Source organism: Phacochoerus africanus, chromosome 5, assembly GCF_016906955.1.
Source record: "Phacochoerus africanus isolate WHEZ1 chromosome 5, ROS_Pafr_v1, whole genome shotgun sequence".
Lineage (NCBI taxonomy): Eukaryota > Metazoa > Chordata > Mammalia > Artiodactyla > Suidae > Phacochoerus > Phacochoerus africanus.
In genome coordinates, this window is record NC_062548.1 from 61,865,969 (window position 1) to 61,882,710 (window position 16,742).

A 16,742-nucleotide genomic window follows, 5' to 3' on the forward strand; every position below is an offset into this window, starting at 1 on the left:
CAAACGGATGGTTGCTGGTGGGGGTGGTGGGTGAAATAGATGAAGAATAGAAGAGTTGTTCATTCAACATCTGCTCTAAACCTCTGGTTATATAATAAATGTCACAGGGATGTAATATAAAGCATAAAGAATATGGTTAACGACATTGCAGTAACTTTGTGTAGGAACAGATGGCTAATAGACTTATCGTGGTGATCATTTCATAACGTGTACAGATGTCAAATCATTATGTAGTTAGCATAATATTGTATGCCAGCTGTATTGAAAAAGAAGAACAGGGAATTCCCATCGTGGCTTGGTGGTTAACGAACCTGATTAGTGTCCATGAGAATGTGGGTTCAATCCCTGGCCTCGTTCAGTGGATTAAGGATCTGGCGTTGCCATGAGCTGTGGTGTAGGTCACAGGTGTGGCTCGGGTCCCTCATTGCTGTGGTTGTGGTGTAGGCCAGCAGCTACAGCTCCGATTCAACCCTTAGCCTGGGAACCTCCATATGCCGTGGGTGCGGCCCTAAAAAGACAAAAAAAAAGTGACCTCTAAATGTAGATCTTGTTTCACTTCTTTTTAAATGTGTAACTATCTAGGTAAATAAAACAGACTTATCCCTCAGGTTTCTTAAACTTATTCAAAGTGATTTGTAAGAGGGATAGAAACAGAGTGTTATAAAAGTTTAGAATTACAGCCCCTGGGTATGTCAATTATTTCTCAATAAAACTGAAATGAAAAAAGAATTATAACCACCAAATTGAGTTGTTATTCAGATAACTTAATTATTGAGGTTCTGCCATGTACTGGGCTTGGTACTAATAATACCAAATAGTAATTATTATGTTGCTAGAATATGATATAAATCTTCTGTGTTACTTAATCCTCAATTATTTATTTCATCTTTATTCTCCCTAGAGTAAGAAGTAGAAAAATAGGGAGAAATACACTAATAGAACTGATCATTTTTAAAAGCAGAATTGGGGAGATCCTGATGGCTCAGTGGGTTGAGGGTCTTTTATCATTGCTGTGGCTCTGGTTACTGCTGTGGCACAGGTTCAATCCCTGACCTGGAAACTTCCACATGCTGAGGGTATGGCCAAAAATGGACAAACAAATAAATACACAATAAAAGCTGAAGAGGGAGTTAGGTTACTTAAAAAGCAGCCCAGGAGTTCCCAGTGTGGCACAGTGGTTAACGAATCTGACTAGGAACCATGGGGTTGTGGGTTTGATCCCTGGCCTTGCTCAGTGGGTTAAGGATCTGGTGTTGGCATAAGCTGTGGTGTAGGTCGCAGACGTGGCTCAGATCCCGCGTTGCTGTGGCTCTGGCGTAGGCTGGTGGCTACAGCTCCAATTTGATCCCTAGCCGGGGAACCTCCATATGCTGCGGGAGCGGCCAAAGAAATGGCAAAAAGACAAAAAAAAAACAAAAAACAAACAAACAAAAAAAAACAGTCCTTTCAAATAATTTGAAAGTGAAATAAAAGTAGAAAATCTGTTAGCAGTCTATCAGGTGTACATATTTGGGTGCTTTGTGGGATGAGAAATGGTTCTGTGGTTCAATCCATGTAATTTTCTTTCTTTCTTTTTTTTTGTCTTTTTGCCTTTTTTTTGTTGTTGTAGTTGTTGTTGTTGTTGCTGTTGCTATTTCTTGGGCCGCTCCCGCGGCATATGGAGGTTCCCAGGCTAGGGGTCTAATCGGAGCTGTAGCCGCCGGCCTACGCCAGAGCCACAGCAACGCAGGATCCGAGCCGCGTCTGCAACCTACACCACAGCTCATGGCAATGCCGGATCATTAACCCACTGAGCAAGGGCAGGGACCGAACCTGCAACCTCATGGTTCCTAGTCGGATTCGTTAACCACTGCGCCACGACGGGAACTCCCTAATTTTCTTGTTACATGGATTATTGCTACTTCTTCTCCCCCTCCTCTTTTGGTCACACCCATGGCATTCATAAGTTCCCAACCAGGAATTGAACCTGGGCCACAGTAGTGACAATGCCAGATCCTTAACCCACTAAGCCCCAAGAGAACTACTTCCCTTTGTTTTTGTATCATACTTAGTACTGCAGTGATACGAGGACAAGGAAAAAGTACAGAACCTTACTGCTTACTATCTAGGGTAATGGTTTTATGATCAAAATAATGAAAATTTCAGCTAAAATGTATGTTATTTTGATTACCTGTGGACTTAATTTATCTAAGCTTCATTCATACTGTATCATCAAAAACTGAGAATTGACCATAATCTGTATGTATGTCTTAGCAAAATCTACTAGGTGAGTTACAAGTGGTAAGAGCGTTAATGCCCTTGCTGATAAGGATGCTAACTAATGCATTAGTGGCTGATACCTCCAGTGAGGGAGGGAGAAGTTGGGGTTCACCAGCTCCGCCAGCAGTTCACTGCCCAGGCTGTTTGTTGTTCATTCAGCACTTATTCTGAACAGCTGTGTGCAGGCAGTATCTCAGCCTTTGGGAGAAATAAGAAGACTGGGCATAGCTCCTAGAGGAGCCTAACATCTCCAGGGGAAGATGATGCTAGATAAAACATAAAAAACATATCAGAAAAAAAGCCATGACTAAGTCACAGACTCTGGCTGTGATGATTCAAGAGGGTGTCATAAATGAGGTCACATTTTAATTGAACCATAAATCATGAGTAAGAGACATGCAGAGATGGGGGAAGAGTGGGCTGTGGTGGATAAATATATATTTGTAAGGCTGTTGTGAAAAGAATTGGAATAATGTATTCTAAAGTTGAATTGGACTTATTTTCCTTTCATTTTAATATGAAGAGAACAGCTGATTGTTTGTAAAATGCAGGAGCTCTGTATAGTACTCGATGTTCGTTGAGTGCCTACTGTGTTCTTGGCATTATTAAGAGCGTGAGCTCTGGATTCCGGTATGAGTTTAAGTCCTAAGCTGGGTCCTTAGGTGAGGCGAAACTTAAATTTATGGAATCGGTCATCATATCTAAGATTTTTTTTTTTTCAAAAGATGTATCCATTTTCACAAGAGTGTTTTCTTTAATGTAGGAAGATAATTCAATTGGCCCTCCAGGAGTAGGACCTGAACTTCATGGGCTTTTGCATTTGGGGAGATGGATTTGTACTGAAGTACCTTGACTAGCTATTTTTAGGGATACAGAGTATTACTCTTCATTCTCTGTGAAGGTAATTGGCCCACGGAGGGTTGGGATCTATTGTCTTTCCTCCTCAACACTGTGCTCTAACCAGCTGAGCCAGCTACTAAATCAGAGTATGCAAGTCATAATGTAATAAACCTAGCCTTCTAAGGGACACCCAGGGTAATCTAATTCAGTCCTCCTCCATGTGGCTGGAAGAATAACTTCCATAGCATGCATTCATTCATTTATTAATTCATGCATTATTTGATGTCTGTCAGACTTTCTATTTGCCAGGTAAGCTCAGGCTTTGGAAATACAAAGAGGAAAAAAAAAAAAAAAGAATGCTTCCCTGCAGTCAAGGCCCCCACTATTCAGTGGCAGCAAGGAGAGAAAGCTGTGTGTAAATAACCTAAAATATTGGGAGTAAGTTTAAGAAGTCCACAGTACTCTATGCGTCATGCTCTAAGAACATCAACATGGCCTTGTAGAGGTGGTGGATGAGCAGAATGAACTAAGAATAAAGTTTTAGTAAATAAATACAAAGAGGTAGGCTGACCTCATAGAGCAAATAGCAGAAGCAAAAGCCCTGAAATTTTGAAAGGCCATGGGTGCAAGTCATCTGGCATATACAGAGCAGATCAGTGAGTCGGGCACTAAAGGAGGAAATAGACTACAAAGAGGAGGCCCATCTGTAAGTGACAGATGTGAGTTAGCTTCCACCCAGATACCTTTGGTGCTGAGCATAGTGACCCATGAGGCATGCAAGCGAATTTCAGATAGCTTTGGTTCCTCGAGAGAGTTCTGACTAAAAAAGAACTTAGGAGTTCCCACCATGGCTCAGTGGTGAAGAGCCCGGCATTGTCTCTATGAGGATACAGGTTCGGCCCCTGCCTGGCTCAGTGGGTTAAAGATCCGGCATTGACAAACACTGCAGCGTAGGTCTCATATGTAGCTCAGATCCAGTGTTACTGTGGCTGTGGTGTAGGCTGGCAGCTGCAGATCTGATTCAACCCCTAGCCTGGGAACTTCCATATGCCAAAGGTACAGCCCTAAAAAGAAAAAAAAAGTACTTAAATATAATAGGACTGATTAAAATTTTTTTCTGTAAAATACACAGGCACTGACATAAGATTAAAATCTATTTTCTAATTGAGTACAGAATGCCACAGGAGGTAAAAGTTTAGAGAATTAAGGATAGAATATTTTGATGGATGATAGAAAGTATTGGATAGGACAGAACAGTCCTAAAGTTGCTATAAGAATAAGTGATTAGAAAGGGAATGTGTGTGTATAACGACTGGGTCATTTTGCTGTATAGCAGAAATTGGCACATCATTGTAAATCAACTACAACTTAATTTTTTAAAAAAGAAAGAGTAAGTGATTAACAAGTGATTCTCCATGAAGCAGAAGCTTTTTTATTTTTTAGAAAATTCCTAGGGAGGTGTTCCCTGCTGGCCTAGCGGTTAAAGGATCCAGCATTGTCACTGCTGTGGCTTGTCACTGCTGTGGTGCAGGTTTAGTCCCTGGCCTGGGAATTTCCACATGCTTCATGCTCAGCCAAAAAAAAAAAAAATATGTTTGCTTCATTTATACAAACAGAAAAACAAAACAATGTTATTAGAATTTAAACTACACTATTTATTAAAATAAGTTCTATTAGACTTAGTTTATACATTTTTACATATCGTAAGATTGAACTGATTATTACCTTACTATAAAATTTAAAACTACTTGCAAACTTTTTTAAATGTACTTTTTTTTTTTTTTTAAGCTATCTAACAGATTTTGAACCAATTCAGTGCATGGGTCGTGGGGGGTTTGGAGTTGTCTTTGAAGCTAGAAACAAAGTAGACGACTGCAATTATGCCATCAAGAGAATCCGTCTCCCGAACAGGTAATGAATGGTACTTTTAGTGAACTTGGAGTTGGGACTGTACTATCTAATCTCATAAGCAGTATGTCCTTCTTACTATATATATTCCACAGAGACCAAATAAAACTTATGTTCTGAATGCTGCCAGGTAACCAACTGTCTAAAAGATGTGATCTACATTGACCGCTTTGTATCTGCTTTAAAAAATCTGCCCTTGTTTGTTTTTGCTTTTTTGTTTTTTTAGGGCCACAGGTATGGCATATGAAAGTTCCTACACTAGGAGTCAAATCGGAGCTGCAGTTGATGGCATATGCCACAGCCACAGCAATGCTAGACCTGAGCCATGTCTGTGACCTACACCACAGCTCATCACAACACCAGAGCCTTAACCCACTGAGCGAGGCCAGAGATTGAACCCAAATCCTCATGGATACTAGTCAGGTTCGTTTTCATTGAGCCACAATGGGAACTCCTGCCCATTCTTAACAACTCAGGACTTTTCCTAGAATGAATTTTAATAGCCATAGATACACAGCATCATTTAAAAATAATCTATATTGGAGTTCCCCTCCTGGCTCAGCAGTTAACAGAACCAAACCCTCATAGTATCCATGAGGATGTGGATTTGATCCCTGGCCTTGGTCAGTGGGTTAAGCACTGTTGCCATGAGCTATGGTTTAGGTCACAGACACAGCTTAGAGCCTTCATTGCTGTTGCTGTGGCTGTGGTATAGGCTGGCCGATGCAGCTCCGATTGGACTCCTAGCCTGGGAACCTCCATATGATGCGGGTGCACCCCTAAAAGGACAAAATAATAATAATAATCTGTATTTATCATGGAAAAAAGAAAAGATATTAAAACAAAAACCATTTGTGTCTACTCAATTCAGTAATAAACAGTTTTAACATTTTAGAATATTTTCTTTCTTTTTTTTTCTGGTCATAAATTTACCTAGTTGATAGCACAGTTATCAGTGTAATTCAGTTTTATCTGTTGCTTCATTCATTGAATCCTCAGTACTTTCCATGCTATTAAGAGTATTTTATTGAAATGCTAAATATATTAAAAAGTATCTTATGGTTAGATAATAGTCCAGTCAATACACATGCCATATCTTAACCATTTCTTATTGAATATTTAGGTTTCTCATGTGTTACAATTAAAATAACTTTATGGTGTCCATCTTTGGTATAAAATTTTGATCACATCTGTTTCCTTAGGATAGATTTACTAGAAGTGGAATTTGTGGCTCCAAACAGAGTGATGCTTAAAATGATGGGCTTGAGGTTCCTGTTGTGGTACAGTGGAAACAAATCTGACTAGTATCCAGGAGGATGTGGGTTCAGTCCCTGGCCTTGCTTAGTGGCTTGGGGATCTAGTGTTACTATGAACTGTGGTATAGGTTGCATACGTGCCTCACATCCCAAATTGCTGTGGTTGTGGCATAGGCCAGCAACTGTAGCTCCAATTCGACCCCTAGCCTGGAAACTTACATATGCCAGAAGTGCGGCCCTAAAAAAAAAAAGGAAAAAAGAAAAAGATGAAATAAAATAAAATAAAATGATGGGCTTCCATTAATACCTTCCTTCGCATCTACTGTGGAAGTTCCTGTGGATTCTTTTTTTTTTTTTTTTTTTTGTCTTTTTGCCATTCTTTGGGGCGCTCCCGCAGCATATGGAGGTTCCCAGGCTAGGGGTCGAATCGGAGCTGTAGCCACTGGCCTATGCCAGAGCCACAGCTATGCGAGATCTGAGCCACGTCTGTAACCCACACCACGGCTCACAGCAACACTGAATCCTTAACCCACTGAGCAAGGCCAGGGATCGAACCCGCAACCTCATGGTTCCTAGTCGGATTCGTTAACCACTGAGCCACGATGGGAACTCCGACTGTGGATTCTTGATTAAATGTGCACTATTGCTGGGCTGTCTTCCTAACCAGTACCTAAACATGCTGTCCAACAGATAGGGGCACAGAAATGGAACGGTTTGAGTACCATGGGACTATTTCTTTTCTTTGGTATATCATTTTTTAAAATTAAAAAAAATTTTTTTTTTGCTTTGTAGGGCGGCACCTGCGGCGTATGGACATTCCCAGGCTAGGGGTCTAATTGGAGCTACAGCTGTCGACCTACACCACAGCTAAAGGCAACACTGGATCCTTAACCCACTGAGTGAGGCCAGGGATCGAACCTGCAACCCCACGGGTCCTAGTCGGATTTGTTTCCACTGTGCCATGACGGGAACTCCTAGTATATCTTTTTTTTTTTTTTTTTTTGGTCTTTTTGCCTTTTCTAGGGCCGCTCCTAGCATATGGAGGCTCCCAGGCTAGGGGTCCAATCAGAGCTGTAGCCACTGGCCTACACCAGAGCCACAGCAACGCAGGATCCAAGCCACCTCTGTGACCTATACCACAGCTCACAGCAACGCTGGATCCTTAACCCACTGAGCAAGGCCAGGGATCGAACCTGCAACCTTGTGCTTCCTAGTCAGATTCGTTAACCACTGAGCCATGATGGGAATTCCCTGGTATATCATTTTTGAGTAGCTTAAATATTCATATGTACAAGGCATCACATAGACTATAAAATAAAGCAAGGCTTCTGCCCTCGACAACCTATAACCATTTGAGGCTCTCGTGCATATACTCAGATAACTGCAATGCAAGGGAGACTGTGACCCATGGCTTATTAGCTTAGTGAATAACTTCTCATGGACAAAATGTAGATGTACCTGAAAGGCGATCAAGGAAGGCGAGCTTTATGGAGGTGGTGGTGTCTCCGCCGTGTTCAAGGGCAGCCAGTCCCTCAGTAGACACACATGAAGGGAGGGAAGGCCAGGTACTTAAGATGGCCTGGGCACAGGCTCTTGGCAGACGTGCACAGGGGACGTAGAAACTAGTGAAGGTTCTGGCACCAGGGGACCGAGGGTAAGAATGGAGGCAAGTATGGAGGAAGGATAGAAAAGATGGGTGGCAGCACCTTAAATGGCAGACAGAGGAGTTTAGATTTTATTCCATCTACAGTTGTGCCTCTGAGCAGGAGAATGACTCGATCCAAGTGGAGGTGGTGCGCGGATGGCTGTTAGGAAGAAAGGGTCAGAGGTAGGCGTGTTCATTAGATTTTATTGGTTGGTTGGTTGGTTTTGTTCGTGTGTTTATTTCTGTTATGTATGCATTTATTTATTTATTTATTTATTTATTTATTTATTTTGTCTTTTTGTTTTTTCTAGGGCCGCACCCTTGGCATATGGAGATTTCCAGGCTAGGGGTCTAATTGGAGCTGTAGCCACCGGCCTACACCACAGCCACAGCAACTTGGGATCTGAGCTGCGTCTGCAACCTACACCACAGCTCACGGAAATGCCAGATCCTTCACCCACTGAGCAAGGCCAGGGATTGAATCCGCAACCTCATAGTTCCTAGTCGGATACTTTAACCACTGAGCCAGAACGGGAACTCTCATTTATTTATTTAGTTGGCAGAGTTTCAGTCCTAAGATCCAAAACATTAGTGCAGCAGAAGTGGGGACAGAGGAGGAATGAATATAAGGAATTGAAAAGGAGGAGCTGATAGGATTTGGTCACTGAAGGTGGAGAATTCAGACACGTTGCCAGAATTCATAGGCTGGGAACAGTAACAGTGATAAAGGCACAGAGAGGAAAAGTGGGAGGAACTGACTCTCTCTTGGGGAGGGAAGAGGATATAACTTCTATATATCATGTTTTTTCAGGTGATAGTGGGACCCTAGAATGTAAGCTTAGATCATCAGAAAATCAGATCAGAAGATCAAATCCAGATGCTTTTTTCATGAAACATCATTGCCTATGATAGTAGTTGAGGCTTCACCAGGCAGAGGTGCTTGTTCAAGCCTTTCACCTTGTTGTCTGTATCTTGTCAGCGTGGGCTTTCTGCATCCTCCTGAGCTGCCATGCTGAGCTCTCTTTTCTGAACCCTCCACTTAAGCCTATTCATCCCCCTTTGATTAACATGCATTAAGCAGTTCTCTTTAAGGGTCTGTGGTCATTTTTAATCAGCTAAGAAAGTTTTATTTGAGGAAAGCAGTGTGTGGACTTGTAGCACTTATTTCCAGAAGAAAAAAAAATCCTAAAATACATATATTTTTTTTTAATGCAGGACTTACTATGTGGCTTTTTAGAATTATGCCATTAGGCTGGCTCTTCTGTTTGCAGGTTTAGAATCAAAGGAGAATTTTAATTTGTTAGTTTTCAATATTGGATGTGATGGCTGCTTCACAGCTTCCTTGTTTCTCTGTTTCAGGGAATTGGCTCGGGAAAAGGTAATGCGAGAAGTTAAAGCCTTAGCCAAGCTTGAACACCCAGGAATTGTTAGATATTTCAATGCTTGGCTGGAAGCACCACCAGAGAAGTGGCAAGAAAAAATGGATGAAATTTGGCTGAAAGATGAAAGGTAACCTGGTTAGACATAGGCTTACACTTTATTTCTTTGAGGCTAGTTTATTTGCCTATATGAACAAAATATCCTTTGTATAACTTTAGAAAAAAAAATTTTTAAGGCAAATAACAGCTAAGTTTACTGTTTCCTGTCATTGTGTTTTGGAACGTTGTCTAGACACTTTTTTTTTTTTTTTTTTTCTGACTGCACCTGTGAAAGTTCCCCGGCCAGGAGGGATCAAACCCACACAACAATTGCCACCTGCGCCACCGCTGCGGCAATACCAGATTCTTAACCCACTGCACCACAAGGGAACTTCCTCTAGTCACTTGTTAAGTGAAAAGTTGATTTCATTTTTAGAACATTAATTTTTCTTCTTTTTTGTCCAGAACATGAATTTATTGGTAGACACAGTCCTATGAGTTGTAATTCACTGGCAATTTATAGTAGCCTTTCTCAATAAGAGATAGTCTGCTCTTGTCTCCATTTTTTATTTAAAATTTTTATTTAGTTTCTTTCTTCCTTTCTTTCTTGCCTTGCCTGCAGCATGTGGAAGGTTCCCAGTCCAGGGATCAAACCCACACCACAGCAGTGATCTGGGCTGTGACAGTGACAGCTCCAGATCCTTAACCTGCTGTGCCACAAGGGAACTCTTGAGTTTTATAGTAGTTAGCAATTTACAGCTCTTCTCTAAAGTAGTTTTAAACTATTTGTACTTAAAAATATATAAACATAGGCAACCTGAAGATATTTATGTTAAATATTCTATGCTCTAGGAAGGAAGGCCTTATTAAAAACTACTAAATGAGAACATAGAGTTCCCTGGTGGTGAAGTGGGTTAAGGAGCTGGCATTGTCATTGCTGTGGCTCAGGTTGCTGCTATGGCATGGGTTTGACCCCTGGCCTGGGAATTTCTGTGCACTGAGGATGTGGCAAATAAATAAATAAAATAAAAACTACTAAATGAGAACAAAAAGGAAGCAGACTACAAATAGACTATTTACCAAACAGGTGGAGTGAAATTCTTGCCTAAAAGTACCAAACACAGCCCTGAGCCACAGGAGGTATCTAGTTACAGTGACACTTGTTATACAGGCAGCCAGTAGCCAAACCATGAAAGGACCAACTGAAGTGGCCCTGTGTCTCAAAGCTCTGTGAGCTGCTGCCCTAATTTGGCTGAGGGCTTTCTCGAATCACAGCCACTGTCAGGTCCTGGCCTTGGTCTTCCCTTGTGCCTTGTGTTCTATGCAAAGGTCTTGGGTGCTCTTGGCATGACAGTTGCAGATAACTGTTTCGAGTATAAAATCAAGTTTTCTCTTCCTTTCTTTTTTGTCTTTTTGCCTTTTCTAGGGCCGCTCCCACGGCATATGGAGGTTCCCAGGCTAGGGGTCAAATTGGAGCTGTAGCCGTCGGCCTACGCCACCGCCACAGCAATACAAGATCCTAGCCGAGTCTGCAGCCTACACCACAGCTCATGGCAACGCTGGATCCTTAACCCACTGAGCAAGGCCAGGGATCGAACCTGCAACCTCATGGTTCCTAGTCGGATTCGTCAACCACTGAGCCACGACAGGAACTCCTAAAATCAAGTTTTCTAAGTAAGGAATGAGTGGACTATGATGTTCTTTGTCTCCTGTAGCATGTTTTCATTGAACCTCTATGTTGTCATTTGGTTTGGCTTCATATTATAGTTGAAGCTTTGGAAACAAAGGATATAGGAGTTCCTGTCGTGGCTTAGTGGTAAGGACCCCACTCAACTAGTATCCATGAGGATGCGTGTTCAATCCTTGGCCTCACTCAGTGGGTTAAGGATCCTGCATTGCTATGGCTGTGGGGTAGGCCGGGTGCTACAGCTCTGATTCGACCCCCAGCCTGGGAACTTCCATATGCCACAGTTGCGGCCCTAAAAAGTGAAAAAGCAAAAACAAAACAAACAAAAAACAAAGGATGTAGTTACAACACTGTAAATCAACTATACTTCAATAAAAATAAACAAAGGATGTAGTTCACAGAACTTCATCAACATATTCACTCTCATCCCTTTGTATTTCTCCCACTTTTAGCACAGACTGGCCACTCAGTTCGCCGAGTCCAGTGGATGCACCATCCGTTAAAATACGCAGAGTGGATCCTGGCTCTACCAAGGAACATATTGAAATCATAGCTCCTTCACCACGAAGCAGCAGGTCTTTCTCTGTGGGGATTTCCTGTGGCCAGACGAGTTCATCGGAGAGCCAGTTCTCTCCCCTGGAACTTTCCGGAATGGACCATGGAGATGCCAGCCAGTCAGTGGATGCAGCGTACAACCTCCAGGACAGCTGCCTTACAGACTGTGACTTGGAGGATGGTACTCTGGACGGCAGCAATGATGGGCACTCCTTTGAACTTTGTCCTTCTGAATCTTCTCCCTACATCAGGTCTAGGGAGCGAACCTCCTCTTCCATAGTGTTTGAAGATTCTGGCTGTGATAACGCGTCCAGCAAAGAAGAGCCCAGAATGAACCGACAGCCTCTTGGCAACCACTGTGCTAATAAACTCACTGCACTCCAGCATTCCAGTAGCAAATCTTCCTCTGAACCTACTCTGTCTATTTCTCCTCCAAGACCGACCACTTTAAGTTTAGACCTCACTAAAAACACCACGGAAAAACTCCAGCCCAGTTCACCAAAAGTGTATCTGTACATCCAGATGCAGCTGTGCAGAAAGGAAAACCTCAAAGACTGGCTGAACAGCCGCTGCACCATCGAGGAGCGAGAGAGGAGCGTGTGTCTGCACATCTTCCTGCAGATTGTGGAGGCGGTAGAATTTCTGCACAGCAAAGGGCTCATGCACAGGGACCTCAAGGTCTGTATTTGCAGAACATCACCCAAGGGTTTCAGTGTGGGGTTTTGGTTTGGTTTGGGGCTTTTTGTCTTTTCATCAAGTCATTTATTTATTTTTTTATTGGAGTTACAATGTTGTATTAGTTTCCGGTGTATAGCAAAGTGGATTCAGATCAATGTATCTGATATATGTTCTTTTCAGATCCTTTTCCATTATGTTATTGCAAGGTATTAACTATTCTTTTTTCAGATTCTTTTCCATTATATGTTATCACAAGATACTGACTATTGAATATAGTTCCCTGTGTAATACAGTAGGTCCATGTTGGTTATCTCTTTAATTTAATTATTTATTTTTGGCCATGCATGCAGCATGTGTAAGTTCCTGGGCCAGGGATCAAACCTGCACCATAGCAGTGACCCAAGCCACAGCCGTGACAACACCAGATCCTTAACCCACTAGGCTGCCAGGGAACTCCTGATTATCTGTTTTATAGATGATGTTTATATAATGTGTATCTGTTAATCACAGCCTCCTAATTTATCCTTCCCCCTCCCTTTCCCCTTTGGTAACATAAGTTTGTTTTCTATGTCTGTGAGTCTGTTTCTGTTTTGTAAATAAGTTCATTTATATCATTTTTAATAGATTCCACATATAACTAATATCCTACATTTTTCTTGTCATTCTGATGTTTTGTGATTGAAAGCAGTACTTGCAGAATTTTTCAGGGTTGTTTTTATTGTGTTGTTTTTGTTTGTCTTTTTAGGGCTGAACCTGCAGCATATGGAAATTCCCAGGCTAGGGGTTGAATCGGAGCTGCAGCTGCCAGCCTACACCACGGCCACAGCCATCTGAACCACATCTGCAACCTACATCACAGCTCATGTCAATGCCGGATCCTTAACCCACTGAGCGAGGCCAGTTATCAAACCGGAAACCTCATGGATCCTAGTTTGGTTCATTACTGCTGAACCACAATGGAAACTCCCCAGAATTTGTCAGTTTTTAACGAAGTATACTTAAGAACAGAGGAGAAGAAAGATATTGGCAGGAGAAGTCTGGGAGATGAGACTGTAGGGGACTATGCAAAAATAAGAAGGCTTTCGTGTTTTTTGTTTTTATTTTTTTTTATTACAGTTGATTTACAGTGTTCTGTTAATTTCTGCTGTACAGCAAAGTAAGGCTCTCATGTTTTAAAAACTTGGAGCAAATTGTGAATTCTCCTCTGTAATGCATTAATGTCCGTTTTATGGGAAAAAGTATTCACCACCTCCTGATAGGAAAAAAAAAAAAATCTTTGTGTAAAATCCACCATGAGCAGATCTATCATTTTTCGTCTGGCTCTCAGTAACACTGACACAGGTCCCTAAGGGCCCCCCAAGCAGCTTAGTAAAGGACCCAAGTGGTCTGAGAGACATGTGTTCTTTCATTAGCCAGCTCTGAGCTGGGGCCAGTCTCCAGGCTTTTTGCCCTTCATTCCTGAACCACTTAGACTTCAGGAAAGGAGGTGAGAAGCTGGGTGGTGAAACGTAGAAAAGGGTTAGCTAGGTGACTGTTTCCAGCTCTCAAGCCTTTAATTCTATTTTCAATATATGTGCTCTTGAATATTATGGCAAGGCAGTGCCCTCGATTATAGAAGATTCTTACTAAAACATGCAGCATTTCCTGAGTATGTATTTCTGAAATAGCTGCTTGAAATTTGGATTTAACCAATTTCTACCTTATTCCATTTGATCATAAAGATTATCGATAGGTGTATCATGAAGATATAAATATTTTTCTATTCAAGTAGCTTGAACTTTCAATAGTATTGGACTACTGAGTATTTTCAGTTTTGTTTTATGTAACCACAAACTTGTGTCAGACACCACAGTAGCTGTTTGGATGAGTTATTGTCTTCTAAAATCCACACTAGGTTTTTTTTTTTTTTTTTTAATCCTTGAGTATATTTTAAGAGTTATGGATAAGAATTAGAAGTAATTCTCAGGGGAGTTCCCGTCGTGGCGCAGTGGTTAACGAATCCGACGAGGAACCATGAGGTTGCAGGTTCGGTCCCTGCCCTTGCTCAGTGGGTTAATGATCCGGCGTTGCCGTGAGCTGTGGTGTAGGTTGCAGACGCGGCTCGGATCCCGAGTTGCTGTGGCTCTGGCGTAGGCCGGTGGCTACAGCTCCGATTAGACCCCTAGCCTGGGAACCTCCATATGCCGCGGGAGCAGCCCAAGAAATAGCAACAGCAACAACAACAACAACTACAACAACAAAAAAAGGCAAAAAGACAAAAAAAAAGAAGTAATTCTCGGAGTTCCCATTGTGGCGCAGTGGTTAACGAATCCGACCAGGAACCATGAAGTTGCGGGTTCGATCCCTGGCCTTGCTCAGTGGGTTAAGGATCCGGAATTGCGGTGAGCTGTGGTGTAGATTGCAGATGCGGCCCAGATCCCGCATTGCTGTGGCTCTGGTGTAGGCTGGCAGCTACAGCTCCTATTCGACCCCTAGCCTGGGAACCTCCATATGCTGCGGGAGCGGCCCAAGAAATGGCAAAAAGACAAAAAAAAAAAAGAATTAGAAGTAATTCTTATTTTCCAAAATAATTTTTACTGAGATATATAATCACTATGCGTCAGTGATTTCAGTATGGGCCAACACGAATTGGCAGAAATTATTCTGCACTGAATGAAAAGTTGAGAGATGATTTATTTTTGTTGGAAAGGAGAAGACTGCCAGGAGGCCAGACACCCCTCCCTCACTTGAGAGTGTGCTGGCTATAGGAGTATGGTAAACATTTATCGATTGGTGAGAAACAGTTCACTGATACACGCATTCTTCTTGCACTTAATACTTACTGTACCCACAAAATGTTAAGTTGATATTTTTATAAATTTTGTATATTCTTCTGCTGATTTTGTAACGTTAAAGAGATACTGGTGAATATTTGCAACAATTTTGTCTAAAGGTTTTTTTCTATATTTGCCCATGCACCAAAAAAGTTCAAGAAGAAAATTAATTTTCCCTTTAGGTTTTCTAGAAATCAGAACATTCATTTCTTCTTAAATTCCTTTTTAAGATTTCTGATAAGGTTATGAGCCAGGGTTGGAATCAGTGAGAATCACTTTTAGAGTTCCCTGGTGGCTCATCAGGTTAAGGACCTGGCACTGGAACTGCTGTGGCTCAGGTTGGTGCTGTGACTCAGGTTTGATACCTGGCCTGGGAACTTCTGCATGCCATGTGCAGCCAAAAAAAAAAGGAGGGGGGGAGAGAATCACTACCACTTTTGCTCACATCCATTGGCTAGAATTAGAATTCAGTTATGCAACCACACCTAATGGCAAGGCAGGATAAGAAATGACAGTTAACTTTATGGTTAAAAGAAGAGAGTCAAGTTTTTTTGATAAAGCAGCCAGCTCGTCTCTACTGTGATGATTTTGCTCAAATACCCTTCTCCACAAAGCCTTCTCTAATCACCCTTTATAAAATTGCAACCACCCTCTAGCTCCATTCAATTTTTCCTCTCTTCCGCCTTCATTTTTTCCCCTCCATAGTACTTACCACTATGTCACAATCTATATATGGTTTTCTTTTTTATCTTGTTTCTTGGAATGTGAGCTCCATAAAGGCAAGGATTCTTACCTACATTCTCCCTCTTTCTGTCTCTCTCTCACACACATGCACACACACATACGAATTCTAGTGTTCCCGAAAAAATTCCCCCAAGATTTTTCATTCCCAGCTGAAAAGCTTTGTGTTCTGTTCATTCTGACCTGTCATTGACCCAACATTAAACCTTCTAGGCCCTCTCCCCTTTTGTATTTTGGTCACAGTGACATCATCATTCCTTGGCCCTTGATTCTCCAGACTGACTTCTTGGCTTTTCTCTCTCTCCCTGTCTTTTTTTTTTTAGGGCTGCACTTGCAGCATATGGAAATTTCCAGGCTAGTGGTCAAATTGGAGCTGTAGCTGCTGGCCTATGCCAAAACCACAGCCACGCCAGATCCAAGCCAAGTCTGTGACTTATACCACAGCTCACAGCAACTCCAGATCCTTAACCCACTGAGCAAGGCCAGGGATCGAAGCTGCATCCTCATGGATACTAGTTAGGTTCTTAACCTGCTGAGCCACAACAGGAACTCCTAGGCTTTTCTTCTCACCCTAGCTACAGTGGGATTTTCTCAGTGTACACTGATTTTCTCAGCTACACTGATTTTCACAGTGTCCTCATAGAATCCGTATTTCTCCTCCTAATTCTCATCACACTTGACTTATTTATCCTCTGGGCTTCACAGGGACAGGAGCCATATCTGCTTGATTCATCTCCTAGATCCTTAGCACAATGCCTGATGCGTTTCTCTATGCTTATGTCATTTTATTTGGCATATTCCTTTCTTTGCAACCCTGAAGTATTTATACTAGTTTCATCAAAAAAAAAAAAAAAAGAAATCTATTGTCCCATGTCACTGAATGGTTCAAGGTTTTTTTTTTTTTTTTTGGTCTTTTTGCCTTTTCTAGGGCCACTCCCACAG

General features: G+C 41.9%; 1 protein-coding gene across 5 annotated transcripts in view; it reads left to right on the forward strand.

Moving 5' to 3' along the window:
• Window positions 1–16,742, forward strand: part of EIF2AK3 (eukaryotic translation initiation factor 2 alpha kinase 3) — an 83,025-nt gene that overhangs the window by 50,299 nt on the left and 15,984 nt on the right. For 3 of the 5 annotated variants that reach the window (XM_047781565.1, XM_047781563.1, XM_047781567.1), the window contains 4 exons: window positions 4,888–5,010; window positions 8,014–8,091; window positions 9,268–9,417; window positions 11,466–12,246. In XM_047781565.1, the coding sequence (XP_047637521.1) occupies window positions 4,888–5,010; window positions 8,014–8,091; window positions 9,268–9,417; window positions 11,466–12,246 (1,132 nt within the window). The remainder of the gene's footprint in view (window positions 1–4,887; window positions 5,011–8,013; window positions 8,092–9,267; window positions 9,418–11,465; window positions 12,247–16,742) is intronic. The other 2 variants (XM_047781564.1, XM_047781566.1) reach the window with 2 other exon arrangements.